Source organism: Chenopodium album, chromosome 2, assembly GCF_948465745.1.
Source record: "Chenopodium album chromosome 2, dcCheAlbu1.1, whole genome shotgun sequence".
Taxonomy (NCBI): Eukaryota; Viridiplantae; Streptophyta; class Magnoliopsida; order Caryophyllales; family Amaranthaceae; genus Chenopodium; species Chenopodium album.
Window position 1 is genome coordinate 6829879 of NC_137835.1, and position 21981 is coordinate 6851859.

The window sequence follows — 21981 nt, forward strand, 5'->3', positions numbered from 1 at the left end:
TTGATATGTAATTAGGAAAGCAAATCATATCATCTTCAGTTCTTTGATATGTAATTGGGAAAGCAAATCATATCATCTTCTTTGATATATAATTAGGAAAGCAAATGGATCATATCATCTTCTTTGATGTGTAATTGGGAAAGCAAATCATATCATCTTCTCTGATATGAAATTATTTATGTAAATCTTGATTCCAAAATTACTAATCTGATTTCGGCTATAAATGTAAATATGTAATGCTGGTTGAATTGAATTGATTTTTGTACTCACTAACATATTTGCATTTTATTTTTTACTTTAGTAATCAATGGCATCAAGTGGTAGAGCTCCATGCACTATTTTTTCCATAATCTTCATTTTTTCTCTCTTGGTCGTCATAGCAAATTGTAAGTTATACAATGCAACTATTTATTATCTTTTTATGTAGTTTATTACACATTCACATCATTTTGGTGATCGATTTTGTAGTATACATATGTATTATGTGTAAAATTCACTATACATTACGTATGAGAATTATGTGAAAAATCACTATAATTTACACACCAGTATTATGTGAAAATTTTGCCTTTGAATAATAATTGTTTACGATAAATTTATGTAGGTGATGTTTACATTAGTGAAAAGTACGAGGGATTGAAGGTGACTACGGAACAAAATAAGAAAATATCGACTGAAGGCACGAAAGTTTCAAATGGTTGTTACAAGGCGTCTTGTGGCCTAGTTGGTTCCGGACAATTATGTTTTTGTTGTACTCCTTTTCAATGTTGGAAAGACGGTTGTAAAGGATGCTGAAATTTACAGTTATGACTTATGAATGTTGTAATGTTACTTTGAATTTAAAATAAGTGCAAGTATACAATATTTTTCATCTTTACCAAAGTTTTTGGCGTTCTTAGCATCAATTATATTGCCTTCGTCTCCAATATGATTGTAGTGAATAAAATTAAAATTAAATTGGTAGGACATAAAATATTTTATGTGATGATAAAATTATGATTCTCTTGAACCTTTATATTACTCACCACTCTGGTTTCATTTCTGAAAGAAGAATAAGGGTATTAAGAAAAGGGATTTCCCGGGGATCTAAAACCCAAATCCCTTTTGGAGGCCAAATACCTCCGATCTCTACCGCAGGTGCCAAAGAAGACGCTAATATGTAGTAGTAGCTAATTTATACTCGTACAAACCAATCTGCTAATTTTTTTAAAATACACTTAATACTAATTACATCATCACAACAAAAGATCATATATATATATATATATATATATATATATATATATATATATATATATATATATATATATATATATATATATATATATATATATATAGCAACGATTTGGCATAAAGTAGAGATGAAAAATATCTAATCGTTGCAAATAATATGTAACGGAGGTAGTATAAAGTTTCAAATAGAAGCCCAAGTCCAAAATACGACATGGGCAGATACTGTCATAAGTATCCAACTGATGAAGGCAACTATAATTGAAACCATGATCATACCACAAGGACCTCCTGTTTCCAAGCAGTTACCCTTATCGTGTACATATAGAACTATGACTCCTCCTGATGAGCTTGTTGTTGCGAGCGATGTAATCCATGTCACCTGATATCAATTTGTATTATAGTTAGTCGATTATACTCTTAATACAAACACATATTTATATATGCATACACTACATACTCTATAATCGAAACATACCCAATCACCAACAAGAATTACAACGAAAAAGGAAGTAGTCCTTAGATCCTTGTTCATTTTAATAGCGAATATATCGACGCATATTAGCCCCAAGGTCCAAAAAACCTGCCATCCCATTGCCATAACCAAGTAGCTGAACAAAAAAAAAAAAAAAATGATACATTACAATTAAGTGAATGAAGGTAATTAATATTAACATGCACACTTATTAACGCTAATTTTTACCTGATTGCACTACACGAAATCATGAAATCAGGCATTGTAGCAATTACTATGAGTATAATTGAGGTAGCGGCGAAGCTACATTGCCCTATCCTTAATACCAAGCCGGCCTTTGTCCCTGGACACCCTACGACGTCCTTCATTTTGCTTTTCTTCTTGCTAGCTGCTCTGTTCGTTGTTGTAGTTATTGTTAAACGATTGATACTGCTACTCCGAAAGTTTAAATTATGAGATTTTTTTATAAGAAAGTAAAGTAAATGAAAAGAGAATCCTACCTATTTTTGGTAAAAACTGTGAGCGTGTTTAAGAATACTACTCCCCTGTTATCCTGCTTCATGAATTGAGTCCATGTTAGTTGCTCGTAGCTTAGCAAAAATCAGCTGTAATTTGCGTGTTTAGTTAGAGGAGTACCCTCATGAGTTGCATGAGGCTATTTGTAAAGATATTTAACGAACTTTTGCTTGATTAATGAAATGCTAAACTTGTTGGTGGTGATTCATGAAATGTTTTTATGTGATTGATGTATACAATTCTCAATTCTTTCCTCAATTTAATATTTCCTCCGTTTTATTATATTTTGTTACATTTTGACTTTTACACTATTTATATGTTTTAATTTGACTAACTAGCTTTGGTGATTTATGGCTAAACTAAGCTATAGTCATGTGAGGTATTGTTAGATTTATCTTGATTTTTGGAGAAACTTGAAATTGCCCCTATTTTAATATCATATGTTTATAATTTTTACATATTGATAATTGAAAGTATGAACGATTGAAATAATAGATGGACAAATGTGAAAGAAAAGTATTGCAAATATATAAATAAATAAAAGAAAAATAGAGGAAATATATTCTACTTAGCTTTTAATGATGACACTTTTTTTTTATGGAAAAGCTATTAATGATGGCATTGTTAGCTTTTGATTGAGCCCAAACAGTAATTTACTTCCAAAATTCAACATGTTTTGAATAAGTTTAATATTTCCACTTTTTATTTTAGGGGAATTTCACGCACAATTTATTTAATAGAATGAATTTGAGAAAGAATAAAAACATAGTATTCTAGTAAACAACCAATTTATCTCAATTTAATTATTTCTCAAATTCCTTGCTCGTTTGAGATTAATTACATTGCATGGTTGTTGATTGTACTTATATGTATGCTACTAAAATTGTGAATGTAATTTATAATTTGAAAGCATTTTTTTTTTTTTTTTTTTTTTTTTAAGAATTGAAAGCAACTTGGCCAAGCTTTATTAAAAAAAAAAAAAAAAAGTCCGAAAAATGACGTAATATATGCATGATTGGGAACTTATTTATTTTATACTCAAGTCATAATCTATGGCCGGCTAGATAATCACACATTTGATTTATATTACAAATCAACTACGGTCTACGGAGTATAATAATTCCTTTAAACGCTCGGTTTCCTTAAAAAAAAAAAAAAATCCCTTTAAACCTCACCTAACTTTTTTTTTTTTTAATTAATTAAGGCACGATAATCAACAATTTTTCATCTTATTATGCTGAATTTATGAATTTTTACAATCCTTAAACTTTGCCAATATATATTCTCTGCTATGGAGTACTATATATACACACATTACACATACAAATCAAATCAACCGTACCATCATTCTAATAACACTTTATTCTCTAGCTAGCCGTATTAACGTTTGAGCCATATGGCCTATTATAAAACCCAAAATTGTTACCTTATCATTCTGTCTCCACTAATAATTTCTTTACTGTTGACCACTTCTAAAGCCATAGCTTAGCAAAAATCAACTTTAATTATAGTAGTTCGCGTCTTTGTTAGAAGAGTACCCTCATGAGGTGCATGAGGCTTTTTACAAAGAATTGAATAATATAGTGGTGATTGAGCTCTTCATTGACGAACAAGAGGTTCAAACACTACAAGAAATTTGATTTTTGGCTACAAGTTTTGGCTACAAAAAAATATATTTGTTGCTAAAAAAAATCTTTAGTAACAACAGACTTGAGTCGTGACGAAACATTGTAGCTAAAAGTTTGATTTCACTTTCCCGCCCCACTTTTCATTGAGCGGGATCCGTGAAATAAAACTTTCGTTTTTGGCTACAAAAAGTTTTGTTGCGGAAAATCGTTAAATTTACAGCTACAAAAATAACTTGTTGTGGTAAATAAAATTTTTATAGCTTCGAAATCATTTTCATTATGTTAAAAAAAATATTTTAGCTACAACACATGTCGTTGCCTAAACAAATTTATTATAGTAAAAAAATCAAATTAAACAAATTCTTTTTGATAGGGTTTGTTTTATTTCTCACTCATCATTTCTCACTTCTCAACTCAAACCTCTCTGCAAATAGTGACCTCCTTCGTACCCGCCATTTCATCTCTGAGAATTTCAACCAGCTTTTACAATTTTCCGGCGTATCAAAAGTAAGTTTTTCGATTTTTTGTTGTTGATTTAAGTCTACAAATCAGCTTAATTACCGTAATTCCTTCACTTCGTAATCGGCTTAAGCAAAAACCCATCACTTCTTTATAATTACTTCGTTTGATACTTACCTCCTCGTCTTTACTATGAAATTTCAGCCTTGCCGCCGCTTATAATCTTCGTTCAAAGTTATATTTATGGGTATGTTGAGAAAAGATAATTTCTAGGTTTTCCTTTTTTTTTCAATTTTAAAATTATTTTGTAATTCGTACAATTGGGTGAATAAATTCAGGTTGATGAATGCATAATTGGGCTTGAGAAGCTAGTGGAAGCTAGATTTTGGCATTATTGAGCATTTTTATTTTAGGTATGTAATTAAATTTCTTTATCTTTTCAATTGATGATGTACAGATTATAGCCATGGGTTCATGCATGTCAATTTTAAACTTGGAATTATTGAAATATTAACTATAATAATCAAAGTATGAAGGTTAAAAATCCATTATTAATTTGGTGGGGCTTAACTCAATTTAGTTTTTAGTTGAAGCTTGTTTTATTTTTGCATCCTGTTCTTCAACACCTACTATATATGCTCAAAGGATACAAAGCCACCGGTCTTTGTTTTCTATAAAAATCTAAATTGGGATTGACAATTGTTTCTCTTCCTGCTACATTCTTTGATAGGATTTTTTATAGCTTGAGTAATAGTGTCTTGGATATAGTCATGGGTTAATGAAAATTTGATGAAAGTCTACTCTATTTTTCTAAATTCACCCATTTATAAAATTTTCTATTTTTATATTTGTATAGTTTTGGGTTTTGTTTCTTTAACTTTGTTATTTCTTGATTTGGAATTGTATTGATCATGTAATTATTCTTTGCATTAAAAAGTGTTGTTTATGATTATTAGTGAATTTTTAAGAGTCTATCATGTTTATTTGATGATATGATGTAACAATCAAATTGTGGATTTTTTAAAGGGAAGACATATTGCTAGCTATTTCTTTGTTTCTTATAATGTTGGTAGTCATTTACTCTGTGAGGGTGTTTAAGGGGATGTGGTTGGGCATTAAGAAAGTGGGGGTTTTAATTAAGTTATAGGAAAAAAGCTTATACAATTTCTCCAAACATCATTGTGTTAAATGGTTAACTATGGTGATGCATGCATAGGTAATTGGTCGCCTAAGTTATGTATTTTTTTTCTTAATAACTAGAATGGTTAACTATTATGGCTATTTATGTGTAATGGAATATATTGCTTAGGTTTATTTGTTCATTTTTGTTGACTAATTCTTTTTAATCTGTTTTCAGTAATGGATGTCATGAAGATTATGATTGTGAATGAAAAGTCAAGTAAAAAGAGAACTTGTTGAGCACCTTCTAACTTTTTGGTCAAAAACTCTACCCATCACTTTTGGCATCTACATATATTTTGAACATGCAGTGAGGAGAATTTGTTGAAGACATATTTGAGTATAACACCTTCTAACTTTTTTGTCACAAACTTTCACTCATCACTTTTTAGCATCTACATATATTTTGGACAATGTAGAGATGGATTATTGTCATTATTATTAAAGTTGATGGGTATTGTAAGGACAATACTTTCAAATTTGTATATGTATGTCAATTATTTTGGTACTAATTATGTGTAGTTAAATATTTTGTTTTATATTTTTACAATTCAAGAAAAAAAATACAAGTTTTGTTTTACCATGCACAACTATATAAGTGCGAGCAGGAATATTGTGTAAATAAATGACTATAAAACAGTTCACTACTCCAAAAAGTGTTTTTGGTATCAAAAACACTCGTTGCGAAAATTTGTTTTTCGCCACGAAAACTTTCGTTGCTAAATATATATTTTTCATAACAATTTTTATTGTTGCTAATAATAAGTTTCTACATTAGTCTGACATTTAGATATGGCAACAACATATATTTGGAAACAAATTTGTTGTTGCCAATATTCCATTTCTCGCAACAAAAAAAAACTCGTTGCAGATATCTTTAGTAACGGCATCTGCCATAACAACCCAATTTTGTTGCCAAAAACGTAGTTTTGTTGCCAAAAATATTTTTAGCTACAAATTTTTCTCGTTGCCAAAAATCAAATTTCTTGTAGTGAAACTCGGTCCTTGATTGATAATGAAATGTTTGTTTACACACACAATGACATAGACATGTGATTTTTAGCCTTTTACTATTATTTTTTTCCTTGCATTTTCACCTAATCCTACAAAATTTCATGAGTTAAAGTGCAATTTCACGCACCCCTTAAGCATTGTCAACAGTGAGAAGAATTTTCCCCATGAGGAAAATGAAGGAGGAAAATCTTCCTCATGGGCTTCACCGTAGTGAGGAACTTGATTTTTCCTCATGAGCAAAATTTTTGATGAATAGTATGTTGTTTATATAAGTAGGGTGTAGAACAAATAGTTAACAAAATGAACAAGATAAGAGAAAATTATACTCAAAGAAATTTCGGTGTGGCGTGATTATAATCGGTGACTTGATTAAAAACGAAATTCGGCGCAACTGAGGTGCACAATTGTAATCGCCGGTATGTTTCCTAAGGTTACGTACTGTTGAAACCCATTGTATCCCACTTATGAGTGTCCCACATTGGAGAAAGAGGAGAGATGGTTTCACTTTATAAGGTAGAGGAGTACCTCCTACTATTGCCAATTGGTTTTAGTATGGAAGCTCCAAAACCTTGTTTGTGGACCAAACTCTCCTCCTCCTTGTTCGGGTTGCCTAGGCCCATTTCATATTGTTTCAAAATTTAACATGGTATCAGAGCCCAGGTTGTGGGTCTCTTCTAAAACTGGGTATTTAATCGCTACTAGATAAGGATTTACCTCGACAGGATGTCCAACCCCTCCTTGTTCGGGTTGCCTAGGCCCATTTTATATTATTTCAAAATTTAACACGTACCACTCTCCACACTTTTGGATGAGAGATTGAAGACTAGTAAACTTATGCCCAAAGAGAGAATTGTGTTTAGCTTAATGTGTTTGATAATTGTGTTTTCTTATTTTTCCAATCACGAAAATATATAATGAAAGATGAAGAATAAGAGGATGAATCTAGACACCAAAGGATGATTAAATCGCAATAAACATCCAATTTAATGGGGGGTTACAAGAGTTTTCAAGAGATGAAGGAAGAATGTCAAAAGTTGAATGTATGTAGACATGAAAAGTCTACTCCACAACCCACTTTTAGGCAATCGTTATTGGTCACAACCTACTCGGAGAGTAGGCTGATTTTCCCTTATAAAATAGACATAAAAAGTCTACTCCACAACCCACTTGTGGACAAGCATTATAGGCTATAACCTCCTTGTGGAGCAAACTAATCAACCTCTGAAAAACTTGGTTTTAACTCACTTTAATCCAACATAGTACGTAGCAGGTGGGCTCCCCACTACTTGCTACTCAATTATCAAGTAATTTTTTTTGGCTTCCTGCATCTCAAAATCTCAAAACGACGTGTTTTGCTGGTTGTTCTTGATTGTACCTCAAAGCATGTCATTTTAATCAAATGGTTGATTGCTCATGTAAATTCTTAATTAAACTAATAATTAATTAAAAATAATTAATTATAATTAGATTTATTTGTTGGGAAATTATCATTGGTACACCCCAAGTTTGGACTTTAATCAATGATACACCTGCTTAACTTTTAATTATCAGTGGTACACCTATATTTTCAACAAATTATCTACAGTAAGCATTCCGTTAATTAAACATTAATATTATAGTTTAATGACGTACAATTTTGACCAATTTTAACTCCCTCCTTTTATTTTACCCACCTTAATTTCCCTCCTATATTTAAAGTAACCCACCCATCCACCTCTGTCACTATATAAATGGAGAAGAAAAAGAAGATCAAAGCTACATAAAATCAGAGCAAATGAGGAAGCTCCGTTTATATAATGACAAAGGTGAGGTAGGTTACCTTACATAAGAAGAGGGAAATTAAGGAGGGGAGAAAAGAAGGGAGTTAAAATTGGTCAAAATTGCAGTTATAGTTAACAAAATTCTTATTATAGCTAATTAATTGAATGTACAGGTGTACCACTGATAGTTAAAACTTAAGTAGGTGTATCATTGATAAAAGCCCAAACGTGGGGTGTACCAATGATAATTTCCCTTATTTGTTTTATAATCGTTATTATATAAAAGTATATAAGATAATATAAAAAATTAATTTAATAAAATATGATGATTTTTTTGGAGAGAGAAAATGTTAGTGGGATATTGAAAAAGTAAGAGAGAGAGAGAGTGGTGAGGATTTTTTTTTTTTTTTTAATTATTGGTGGGATAAAATTTTCTCATCAAATTTTGTGAGAGAAAATGAGGATTTTAGTGAGAGAAAATGGGTAGATAGAGAATGAGGAAAACTTTTTTTACCTCATTATTGACAATGGTCGATTAATAGAATGAATTTGAGAAATATAAGCATAGTACTCATTGCTCAAGTAAACAATTTACTCATCATAATTTATTTATTTCTCAAATTCCTTGCTCGTATGAGATTACTAACAGAAATGAATAGACGATTACTTGATTAGTTGTTGACTGTGCATTATATTTACTACTAAAATTGTGAATGTAATATAATTTATAATTTGAAAGCAAGTTGGTCAAGCTTCATAATATTCAAAAAAAAAAAAAAGTCCGAAAAATGACATTAAACTTTAAAAATATGCATGTATGATTTGAAACTTATTTCTTTTATACTCAAGTCATAATCTATGGCAGGCTAGATAATCACACATTTGATTTTTTACAAATCACAAATCAACTACGAGTATAATAATCTTATTGTTGAATTTATGCATGTTATTATAATCTTTAAACTATGCCAATGAATACCCTCTACTACTATATATACACACACATTACGCATAACAAATCAAATCAACCATCATTCTAATAACACTTTTTTTTTTTCTCTAGCTAGACAGTACATATTAACGTTTGAGCCATATGGCCTATTTTACAACCCGAAATTGCTACCTTACTATTCTTTCTCTACTAATAATTTCCTTACAGTTGACAACTTCTAAAGCTGAAGTTAACAATCATACAACTAATGTAGCTCGTCATCCAATGAACCCATTAACGGTCCAAGAGATAAACCAGGTACGAGTTATACTCTCCTCCTATGCGACTAATAAGTCCTTTTCTCTTCACTCTATGGTTCTAGAGGAGCCCCTTAAATCATACGTACTTAATTGGAGGCAAGGTGATCCTTTGTCCCCTAGAAAGGCCTCTGTTGTTGCACAATTTGATGATGGGCCATTCCTCATGCTCGTCGTGGACCTAAAGTTGGGTCGGGTTGATCAGGTTAAGACTAACCCATTGTCAGGGTATCCTATTCCAACATTAGAGGAGATGCTAGCTGCCTTGACCGCTCCATTTTCTAGTGCTCAGTTTAACAAGAGCATCAGTGACCGTGGGGTTGACTTTAAGGAATTGGTTTGTGCACCTTTGTCTCCGGGTATGAATTCTTTTTATATCTATTTGTCCTAGCTTACTTATTACTCTCTATGTATACTTATTTAATTAAAGCATTTAAGGCATAGCAAGGAAGATATATGTGGAAATTAAAATGAAATTATAATGAGACATTTTGGTAAAACAAAGTTAATACTCCTTTTTTGTTTTGTTTTGTCTTATTTTTTGTTTTTTTTTTCTAATTTAATTTAATCTTATATATTTACTCGTATAATTTTGCTTAAGACAATATGCGAAGTATTATAATCGTGGTTAATTTGTCTCAACTCCATATAGAGAGTAGAGACATACACACACACACACACACACATATATATATACATATACATGGGGAGGGATCCGGTGAGAATAGGTTCATATGTGAGAATTCATACTTATATGAGAACTGATTTTAAATTTAGAACATGTGAGTAAAAATTTAGAACATACGAGTAAAAATTTAGAACATGTGTCTGAAATTAAAATTTAGAACATCTGAGTAATAATTTAGAACATCTATGTGAGTAATGTGTTTAGAACATTTGATTTAAGAATTAGAACAAGTGATTAAAAATTTATAAAATTGCTTTATGAAATTTTAAACATATGAGTAAAATTTAGAACATCTGATTTAAGATTATGAACATGTGAATAAAAATTTAAAACAAACTGATATAGAATATAGAAAGTGTAAGTAAAAAATTTAGAACATACGAGTACAAAAATTGAACATACGCTTTGAAATCTGGAACATATAACTAAAAATCAATAAACACACATTTTAAAATTTAGAACATATAAGTTAAAATTTTGGAACAAGTTATTTAAAATTTATGCTATCAAACTTAACTAATTTATGATTTAGAACATGTGAGTATTAAATTAGAACATTTGATTTAATTTAGAATACCTAAGGAAAAGTTTAGAATATCATATTTAAAATTTAGAACATACGAGTAAAAATTTAGAAGAGTGTTCTCACATAAGAAAAATTCTCACGAAAGCCTCCCCATATATATATATATATATATATATATATATATATATATGAGATGTTATATGCATATTATAAGTACTCGTAATAATTAAATATACTCGTCCATGGCATGCAAAAGAATAAAATAGACTTTTGACATTTACTAATTATTACTAGTTTACTACTATGGTCTATGGAGTATTTCAGTATACATACGTACCATTTTTTAATCTAGAGACGTAGTCGTACGGTAGAGCACGAATTCAGGACCCAGGACCCACTCATATTTCATCCATGTTATTAATCTTCATAAATTATTTTCTATCTCGATCGAATTGCAAAGTTGTTTGACTAGAATTAAAATAACTTCATAGGTTATTTTAATAAGGTTCTCTTGTATATATGTCAGTATCAATATTCAATAGTGATTAGTGAGCCCAAAAAAAAAAAAAAAAAAAAAATAAAAAAAAATAAAATAAAATAAAAAGGATCTTGCTAACGAACGTCCCGGGAATTGTATTAGTATATAAAATATTACCTAAAGTGGTATTAATTTAGGAAAAAATGACAAAACTACGCATAGATCGGTGTAATTAATGTTAATTTTTAATTTAATCCTTCTACTTTTAACTAACTTAACCAACGCCCCCGGGACATTCGTTAACTTTTGCCGAATAAAAATAATAAAATAACCAGCATTGACTTTTACAATCGCTTTCATTGATCCAATTAAATTGACTTTGACTCTTTATTTTTTATTTTTATTTTTTATTTTAATCTAGTAAACTTATACTACTTTGTAGTAGGTAGGTAGGTTGATTGTAAGTTTTTTAAATCAAAATAAAAATTTGCACTATTTAATCTACACCATTACATTAGTTGGCTAAATTATAAAATCGAAAAGTCTTCCAAGTAAGTATGCATACAAGGTTACGTATAATTTATACGGTAGATTATTTTAAAGAAGACTATTTCAAATTTGAATGTATTTTTCGTTGTAGGGTGGTACGGAGAAAAAGAGGAGAATAAGAGGATAATAAAGATACAATGCTTCTCTGCGGAAAACACGGTTAATTTCTACATGAGGCCAATTGAAGGATTAACCGTAGTTGTTAATTTGGACACTAATCAAGTGATTGAGATTTTGGATCATGGAAAACACATTCCAATTCCTAAGGGAATTAACTCAGATTATCGTTTTTTGGCCCAAAATAACTCAAATAAAATCAATAAGCCCATTAACCCAATATCCATTGAACAGCCCAAAGGCCCAAGCTTCAAGGTTAAAAATGACCATTTGATCAAATGGGCAAATTGGGAATTTCACCTCAAACCCGACCCAAGAGCCGGGTTGGTTATTTCCCAAGCCAAGTTTCTAGACCCGGATAGTGGTGAGCTAAGAAGTGTGTTATACAAAGGAATGGTCTCGGAGCTATTTGTTCCGTATATGGATCCAACCGAGTCATGGTATTTTAAGACGTATTTGGATGCAGGCGAATACGGGCTAGGTTTGACAGCGGTGTCACTTGACCCGTATAATGATTGCCCTAAAAATGCACATTTTATGGATGGAGTGTTTGTTGCTGGTGGGAAACCATACATCCAATCGAACATAATTTGTGTTTTTGAGAGTTATGGTGGTGATGTTGCATGGCGTCACACCGAGGGTAATTTTGCCGAAAATAAGGTAATGATTTTTGCAACAATTAGAATATTTCACTCACCTTTTATATGTTCTGTAATACTCGTAATTTTAAACATGTTTTATATTTTAATAAGATATATAAAGTGAGAAACGTGACACTTATGTTGTTACCTATTAAATAATGGATATAACATGTGTGTTGTATGTCAATACATACTTATATTGGGACAATTTTCTATATACAACTAATTGTATTGGGTTGTAGGTACGTGAGGTGAGACCGAAAGTGAAGTTGGTGGCTAGAATGGTATCAACAATTGGTAATTATGATTACATCATAGATTGGATTTTCCAATCTGATGGGCTCATTAGGACTGAGGTTAGTTTTTTACTTCTTTTGAATATCTCATGGATTGTCAATTTCTCATCTTATAAGATATGAGCATAGGAATCTTGACATTACAAATTTAATGTTTAGGTGAAAAAAAAAAAAAAAAAAAACAATTATGTTACTCTGTAACATATAAGTTTAATTGACAAGTTCAAAAACTCTTTTGTCAAAAAAAAAAAAAGTTCAAAAACTCAATTATAATAACACATAAGTTTAATTGACTATATCTATATAAAATAAGGTATGAAATGTTTGTATGCATTTTTATTTATGTACAACTATTTATTATATTGTTGGTGAGTTACTTATTTTACTTAATTAAATGAGATTTTAGTATGACCGTATGTCAGTTATAAAGAGAAACACTTGTCATTTGTAACAGGTTGGATTGAGTGGTATTGCAATTGTGAAAGGAACAAAATACAAGAACATGAAGGAGGTGCCTAAAGAAGAAGACCTTTATGGCACATTAGTCACTGAAAATGCCACTGGAGTCATACATGATCACTACGTTGCATTTTATCTTGACTTGGACGTGGATGGTTCGAATAACTCATTTGTTAAGGTAGATCTCCGAAGACAAGAAACTTCTCCTGAAAAATCACCTAGAAAAAGTTACTTAAAAGTTACAAAAAATGTTGTTAAAACTGAGAAAGATGCACAAACCAAACTTAGTTTATATGAGCCATCAGAGTTTCATTTTGTCAACCCGAATAAGAAGACACAAGTCGGAAACCCGGTTGGGTATAAACTGGTTCCGGGTGCTAATGCAGCGAGCTTGCTTGATTTGGAGGATCCCCCTCAAAAGAGGGCAGCATTCACCAATAACCAAATATGGGTCACCCCATATAACCAAAGCGAGTTGTGGGCTGGTGGGTCGTTTGTTTGGCAAAGCCATGGCGATGACACTCTTGCAACATGGTCTAATAGGTAATCCATAACATCTATGCGGTATAGCATAACTTATATCCATTCGATCCTAACTAATTTGCAAATATTATTCGAATTTTGCAGGGACAGACCTATAGAGAACAAGGATATTGTACTTTGGTACGTCTTAGGCTTCCATCACATACCATGTCAAGAGGATTTTCCTGTCATGCCAACAGTGACTTCGGGTTTTGATTTAAAACCTGTTAACTTTTTCAGCAAAAACCCAATACTTGCAGCTCCACCAAATTTCGAGAATGATCTAATTGTGTGCCCATCTACTTAACTACTGTGCCTTCTTGAAAAACATATCAAGCTTAATAAAGAAAGATCATTAATGTATTATATGCCTGTGGTTCTTAACTTTTTAGGTATTGAATTAAGTTGTAATTTGTGACAGTTCTTTTTTTTTTTTATTTTTTTTATTTTAAACTTGTAATATGATTGTGGTAATTAAGGTTTTTACTTGTAGGCACCCTCTCATAGTACTCTTTTCATTTTGTGGAAGTATACAAATTCTCAAATCCTAATCACCCTAAAATAGCATACACTAAAACAAATCAACCATAAACAAATTCTCTCATGGCCATGATTCAACATCCGAACCTCAATACAGGATAAAAAAATCTCAAATCCTAAATTGTTTCACCCTAAAGAGCATGACTACAATGCCTAAATCGAATATTACAGCAGCATGAGGCTCACGCGAGAGAACTTCACAGTGCTACTTGTTCCTTCAAATAAATAGCTAGTGATCAAGTGAGATATGTGAAATTGCTACTTCTTTTGTCATGTCCAACGAATGATTTTAAACATTACAAGTGTTTAGAAGGCCAACAAACCATATTTGTAGGAGGAGATTGTAGCATCTTCACTTTGGCAATCCTGTTTCTGGATTAAGAAGAGCCTGACTTTCATCTGATAGCACAATAGGGCCTTGTCCAGGTCTTGTACATATAAAGTAACTAACGTCTCCAGCATACTTCTGGTTGGAGTTGGCATCCTTGATTTCAGGAGGCGATTGCAGGGACTTCACATCTTCCATATCTTTAATCCCAGCATCTTGAAGAATAGACTTATCACCAAGAACATAGCTACAGAACACAAATGAGGTTTAAATTAGAACTTCCCACAAGAATAAAATGACGGGTGCTTTTTATAACATAGGCAATCTAGTTAGTAAATTACCTATTAAGATCAGCATCAGCACCAGGGGGAAAGTAAAAAAGCATTCGTTGCAAAAGCAGAGAAGCAGTCTTTCTGTCACGTGCAATTAGGACAGCATTTGGTCCTGCATCAAAAGTATATGCCACCTGCCAATTTTCTAGATATTAAAATTGTAGATAAAGGCAAACCAATGTAAATTTTCTTAACAAATCAGCTTTTAGAAAAAATTTACACAACAGCATCACAAGAAAATAAGAGATGTGGAAATAGATGATCACTTAGTTCTGAAGCAGACAAACTATCAGCTGAACAGTTCAGCCTTTATGACCAGGGAAATCCTACATAGATATTCAAGAAACATTCTTGAAGCAAAAAAAGCCAAAGAGGGCACAGTCCCTAGCTCTCTACAGCAATTCTTAGCATTCCTAAGTGGCAAGTGGCAACCAACAAGTCAATGCTTTTAAATAGGGGCAGCCCGAATATAACCGGGTCAAGATATGGCTTTTATACAAACTAAACACACTCATTGGACTGCGTCAAATAACAGAGCTGAACTCTACAATTAGAGTTCAACCATATTCCATGTATTTATAACCCCAATTCCTATTTAAATCCACCAGTGAACAAACTACAGATACCAAGGTACAGTTTTTGCTAGGCTTTTTAGTGGCTCAATGATCCCAAAGATCATGCAAACTACAATAATAGCTGACATTCATGTGACACATTCAGGTTTTCAGATCACATTTGCGTGTAAATTTCTCTAATACAGAGAGGGGGGCAATGTCAAAGTTAAGGATTGGATGCAGATATACAATCAAAGCTGACAAAATGGTTATTTGAGTTACAACCTACGAAGTAAAACATTAGATTATCCAGTTTGTCATCTGTGAAGGCACAAAGACTATTTTCCGATTTCTATCTATCCTTTCAAATCAGCAACATAGTTATTCCTAAACTAGGCAAAATTTAGCTTTAACATTTTTAGCCAAAGATCATGTATCAGTTATAGGACAGTCAGATCCCTCCATATTAGCTTTCCCTACAAAAACATTATAAGAAGTTTGTTATCAGTGTAAAACAAGCAAACCAAGAATTTTGTTTTGATTCATACCATGTTGCCACATTTCCATTATTTTCATATATTATAATGCAATTTATCCTTGCGTATCAAATTTTCATCCACAAGATTAAAGACACATCTTCCATTGTACCTTAAAGTGGTTGAATTTGTTCACAGAAAATTAAGGAATCACTGAGACAACACGATAACAACATAAATGTTTAGGTTTTTATATTCTTTCTGGCTATTTCTTATCAAGTGATTAAGTCTTCTTGGTATTCCAAGATAGAAATGACACATAACACATATTTGTAATCCCTATAGATAATAAATGTAATTATCCTGCAACATATATCAACAATTTCAGATCATAAACATCAGAAAAACAAATTTTGAAAAATTGCGCAAGTATTGCCACTTTCTAGTGCATGCAGCATTCAAGCTGTCTCAGATAGGAATATTAGAATGTGGCCAGAAGACAAACCTGAGGTGTTGTTTCAGCACGATTCCACTTCTCCACAATGCTAATAATCCTGAATTCATATAATTATGTGATAACGTGTTCAGATTGACAAATAGTAAGCTTAACATACTACTAATTAAAAGACCAGGCAACAGGGAACTTACTTATGAGATGTGTCATTCATGTAAAATATAGGAGGAGTTGTGTCCAGGCAGGTAGCATGGAATTGGTTGCTATCAGCACAAGCAAGACGAGCAAAAGAGGGAAAATCTTTATTTTTAATGGCTTCTTCCATCTGAACCATGCGCTTTGGTACTATTTCCTACAACAATTTTAGTACACAGGTGTCAAATGACACGTGAATACATAAGATAATCAACCACTAAAAGTAACTAAACAGTGGTAAACAATGATCAACTGACCATTTCTAAAGGCAGTGAGGGAGTAGAAAGGGGTAAACACAGAAGTAACAGAACTGAGAGATTTGGAACGTAATATACAGACATTAGTGATAACACCACCAAACAGGGTGGTGGTACCCACCATTGGCAGGGAAATAAAAGAAAGACACTAAGAAAATTTGCATAGCCTTTCTTCTAACTAGAAAATAAGCAGTTTACAAGCAACAGAAGGCTTCAGCACCAATTACTTGAGAATGAAGGGAGCTGAAGCATGTTGGTAACATGTCAGACATCTGGATCCATATTTCACATTAGTTAATTCTAATGATGCAATGTTGTTAATTGAAAGCTTTTACAACTCCCTGCTAAAATAACCTAAATAGACCACTAGACTATTGGAGTTCTAGAATTTTCTTCACCAATATGGTTTATTATTGCCAAAATTCTACTGCGCACTAGGAGAAGTAAGGTGGTGATATGGGTCTTGCTAGAATCCCTACACCAATCTGGTGACTGAAATGAAGAGGTCAAGTACCTGTGCTCTGTGCTTCAGCAGCAAGCTTGTCTCAACACTCTCACGCATCCCAGATGTACTGCTTGTCTCTTTTTGCCGAGAGCTTACCTGTATAGTTTATGATCAGGATTATTTCATAGATTGTGTGAGCAAAGAGCTATAATTGGAACGGAAGAGTTAAATATAAGAACACATGGAAGATGCCACATCAACAGAAAGTAAGGCTTTAGTTTGCATAACCTACTCGCAAGGAACACACCAAAAGCAAACATGCAGAAAGACCAGCATTTTGCACATATTTATATCAAAAGTTTCACCTCTGGTCAGAGCAGATTATAAACAAACAGTAGATTTTGATGGAGAAGCTCGTAGTGAGAAAAGCTGGTTAAAATTAACCAATATAATGTCCACAGGTTCAATCAAAGAGAGAAAAATCAAGAAACAGTAACTTGAATAACACTTTTCAGGAACAAGCATGAGTATAGTAATGACCACTCAAAGAATATTACATACCACAGCAATCAAAATGACAAGATCATCCCAGTGTTTCTCATCTGCGACTTGAACTGCAAAACTGTCGCTTCCATCATCATTCTACATGTAATCCACACCAACATTATTAAATCACATGAAAGTAAAAATATTTCCACTTGACATAACTACATAAGTAAATAATCCTCTAATTTCAATATGGTTTTCTAACTTCTTCTTCAGGGTTGTCTCAATTTTTACTGCCTTAAAGCTTTTAAACTTAAGGTCTGATTGTAGCTTGACAGTCCAGCCAAGTGTTATAAGAAACATATGATAACATAGCCCCTCCATTTTACAGTAATTGTTAGGGTTTAAAACTAGCAACTTTCTAATTGACAGTCTAGGGGTCCATTATCTGTTCAACTAAAAGATAATTTCTCATGGTTCCCACTTTTCTTTCAACTATCTCACTCAGACATAGGTGCTCGAGTAACATAGAAGTTAGCTTTGGGAAAAGATAGCTAGGATAGGCTTTGACTGATTGATTGAAAAGACAGCTAGGATGATAAAAGTAGTATACCAGTAAAAACTTTTCTATGCATTTGTAGAAATCCAAGCAAGACATTTTAGATAGGCCAGCAGGAAAGAAAGAATAATTATAACAAGAGCTTACGTTTCCCATGATCCACTTGACAAAACCACCATGTAAGCTGCGACAAGCACTACCAGAACCTTGTCTGTAAAATATTTAATTTCAGATTACCAATTCAAGCAATAATTAAAATATTTTGTTGCACATTCATAATTAAATACTCTGTTGAACAGAACCACAAATATCATAGCTGTCTTAGATGTACATGCAAAATTTAGCACCTCAAAATAGATCAAATACCTTGCTATGGCAGAAAGCTGTGCTTGATCTTCCTTTAAATTCATGAGTTTTGCTAGAGAAAAAACTGCAAACATAGACATAACTGACTTTTAGTACAATTAGATTCTTAGAACTCTATCTTAAAAAAAAAAAACATTTGAAAGTCTAAAAGTAACTAATAGCCGTGAGGGAAAACATCAATAAACATGCATGGAAATGAGCTTAAGGAAGAATTGGAATCAAATACTTTCTCCCTCCCTAAATGATAGGCCACATAGTATCAATATTATTTCTAAGAAACTTGCATAAATTTAATACATCCATCCTTCACTTTAAACTTCACATGGTCATTACGTGGAACCCTTAATAAGGGTAACCTTAACAGGGTGTTTAAATAAAGGTAATGAGAGTTGGACAATTGAAGGGTGGGAAGGGGAAGGGGAAGGGGAAAGGCTGACTGAAAATGCAATAAGTAGTATCTACCACCTTGCTCTATTACCTTTACAACTAGCCTCTTTTCTCATTTTATGAATGGCAATTTGGTTTATTGTGCTAATTATATAAACATTGTTTCCAAACCCCCATCCCAATTCCATAAAATAAAAATCGAAATGCCCACTTAATATGATTTGGACTCCCATTCCAAACCCCATATTCACTTACATAGACACCCCCTTATATGTGGATAGGAAAATTAACTTCAACTAACTAAATCTACAAAATAAACAACAGCCCAAACTACAAATGTCACATACTCGTACCATTTAAGACCATAGGGAATACAGAAGATGAACTGTGAACCAAACAACAGATTATCATAAAGTAGATATGATTTCCAAGAAACATCAGAAATTACCAAGGCAAGCCAAACCAGCAGCTGAAGAAGCGAGCCCAGCAGCAGTGGGGAAGTTATTGTATGAAGCAATATGCACATGTAAACTTTCCCAATCCTTCTTCGCTATTTTAATGCCTTTCTCCTCCTCTTCAACATCATTAGCACGTTTACGAATTTCTCTCAGACAATTTTGGAATCTATCTCCAGCTAGGGAAATCTCCTACACTAACCCAAAAAGAAGACCAATACAACAAAAATTGAGCTTCTTTTTCTAAAATGAATGTAACTATTACATTAAATTATGTTTCTAAAATGAATGTAAGTATTACATTAAATTATGCAACTTGCGACCAAGAAAATCAATCTCTATGCAATTACTATTTACCAAACATTATACACTCATATTTGCAACACCATCAAATCATACAATTTTCAAAATTAAGGCTAATGTTAATAATAATAAAAAAAAATAATATAAATAAATAAATAAATAAAAAATAAAACGGCTCTGATCACACTAATACCTATCCTAATTCAAAATTTTTGGTAAATGTGAAACAAATTACAATTTCTGCAATCATTTGAATCATACAAATTTCAAATGCAAAACTAACCAACTATAAATATCACTATCAATTACTATTCAATCAACCAACAAATTTTCAAATGATTACACACATTAATTCCAAATAGCTCAAATTTACAACAAAAACTTGCCAATTATTACTCAAATCATACAGATTTCATATGCAACATTTGCCAGCTATCAATTTTTCGCAAGTTTCAATTTTTTCTTCAATTAACACAAAAAATTGCAAAAAAATTACACACATACGATCATAGCAGTACCTTGCCATTGAGCCACATACGATCTTGATGAAATGCAGGAGAGACAGCAACAGTAGTGGTAGTACAAAGATGATTAGGATCAAGAGTAACACTCAAACTATCATTAATCGGCAAAATTAGGGTTTCATCTCGCTTTCCCCAGTACTTAATCACTGCAATGTTCGTCGGCGTTTGCGCCGTCACTAACCTCACCCAACTCTTCTCCGCCGCCATTGTTGAAGATCTCTGAGAAATTTAATCAATTTCTGAGAAAATTAAACGATCGATGAAATTGAGAAGATGAAGAAGAAGAAGAGAGAGAAAATGATGAGATCTTTAGTTTATGAGGAGAGAGAAAGTGAAGATTAGTCTGGTGAATTGACATGGTTTACTCGTTGTTTTCTACTCTGTATTTATAGTCTATGCTGCCCGACCTCGTGGAAAATGAGGACGTTGGTTGGAAAAAAATGTGTTATAATGTAATTATTTTGTATATTTTTAGCAAGAAAATATGTGTATTTTTGATGAAAATTGGAAGATTGGGTGCTTGGATCAACTCGTTTCCCTCGAGGGGTATATACTTTACCTAAGATTGAATTTGATATGATGAATCATAATATATACTCTATGTAATGTAACTATATAGTATGTTTGATTAGTATTTAGCCAACCTAGATTGAATTTAATGAGGATTATTTTGTTTTGATTTGATTTTGTTTGGGGTGATGACTAGTAGTGCCAATAACTAGTCAAATACGCCTTGCTTGCAACATAAACTAGATTAAATATTTAAATTGTTCGAGTAATTTTGTGTTGTACATAACGGCTTGTCTGATGTATGTTCATGGACACATGTTAAGTTATAAAACTAAAAGGTTTTAGAAGTAAAATTTGTTGGGGAAAAAAAAAAGCGTGTATTGTTTCGTCACTTTTAGAATAGTTAATTGTCGATCGAGATATTCTTATTTTATACGAAATCCCAAGAGCTAATCCAAAATCATTTGCTATACACATTTGTATTAACAAGGAATTTAGTGCGTGTTATTATTTTTGGAAATTCATGTATGTACAAACATATCAATTTTAGAAAAAAATTAAAAAATAATTTCTAAACTTCCATGTAACATGTAATGTTACCATCACCCATCTTAAATAGAGAGTGTAAATCAATCCAAAAAGGGATGATGATGCAGTGATTTTTAAAAATCATATAATGACATTTTTGTTAATTAATACAATCAATAGAAATGTATGAGTAAAAAAAATAAAGAAAAACGTAATATTTTAACCCGTTCTTAAATCTATTTGCAAAAGACAATCTACAAGTTACTCTTTATTTTAATTTGTACATGTATTATATAGGAATGAAGGGATTAAGTCTTTGTTATATTGATAGTCTCATTAAAGAAAAGCAAGTACGCAACATAGCTTTCAGTACTTAAATCTCGCTCCTTCCCATTGTTTTGTAGACTTTCGTCATGTGATCATGTTCAACGCATTTTTGGTGTAGTCACTAGTCAGCCACATCGTGTGTAAGCTAGTACACACCAAAACGTACACTA

At 32.1% G+C, this 21981-nt stretch overlaps 3 protein-coding genes and 1 long non-coding RNA gene across 5 annotated transcripts; 2 read left to right on the forward strand and 2 right to left on the reverse strand.

Moving 5' to 3' along the window:
* Window positions 1-1414: 1414 nt before the first annotated feature.
* On the reverse strand, window positions 1415-3703 carry LOC145567506 (CASP-like protein 5B2). The gene is made up of 4 exons (XM_081626801.1): window positions 3648-3703; window positions 1934-2098; window positions 1709-1841; window positions 1415-1612 (listed from the first exon to the last, which is right to left on the reverse strand). Exons 1-4 carry the CDS (start codon window positions 3701-3703, stop codon window positions 1415-1417), a joined length of 552 nt encoding a protein of 183 aa, XP_081482927.1.
* A 531-nt stretch (window positions 3704-4234) lies between these two features.
* On the forward strand, window positions 4235-5822 carry LOC145581363 (uncharacterized). 2 transcript variants are annotated; one of them, XR_014099623.1, is made up of 3 exons: window positions 4235-4356; window positions 4647-4721; window positions 5666-5822. It is a non-coding gene; the product is annotated as an uncharacterized LOC145581363 (long non-coding RNA). The 2 variants fall into 2 exon arrangements; XR_014099622.1 differs by having other exon boundaries at window positions 4256-4555.
* A 3532-nt stretch (window positions 5823-9354) lies between these two features.
* Window positions 9355-14220, forward strand: LOC145567511 (amine oxidase [copper-containing] gamma 1-like). Its single transcript, XM_081626813.1, has 5 exons — window positions 9355-9868; window positions 11842-12527; window positions 12751-12864; window positions 13259-13806; window positions 13891-14220. The coding sequence occupies exons 1-5, from the start codon at window positions 9355-9357 to the stop codon at window positions 14090-14092; spliced, it is 2064 nt and encodes a 687-aa protein (XP_081482939.1). The 3' UTR covers window positions 14093-14220.
* A 153-nt stretch (window positions 14221-14373) lies between these two features.
* On the reverse strand, window positions 14374-20826 carry LOC145594703 (diphosphomevalonate decarboxylase 2-like). The gene is made up of 10 exons (XM_081651039.1): window positions 20441-20826; window positions 19613-19811; window positions 18778-18841; window positions 18559-18622; window positions 17928-18008; window positions 17436-17522; window positions 16664-16821; window positions 16521-16569; window positions 14995-15119; window positions 14374-14900 (listed from the first exon to the last, which is right to left on the reverse strand). The coding sequence occupies exons 1-10, from the start codon at window positions 20651-20653 to the stop codon at window positions 14678-14680; spliced, it is 1263 nt and encodes a 420-aa protein (XP_081507165.1). The 5' UTR covers window positions 20654-20826; the 3' UTR covers window positions 14374-14677.
* Between the last annotated feature and the right edge of the window lie 1155 nt (window positions 20827-21981).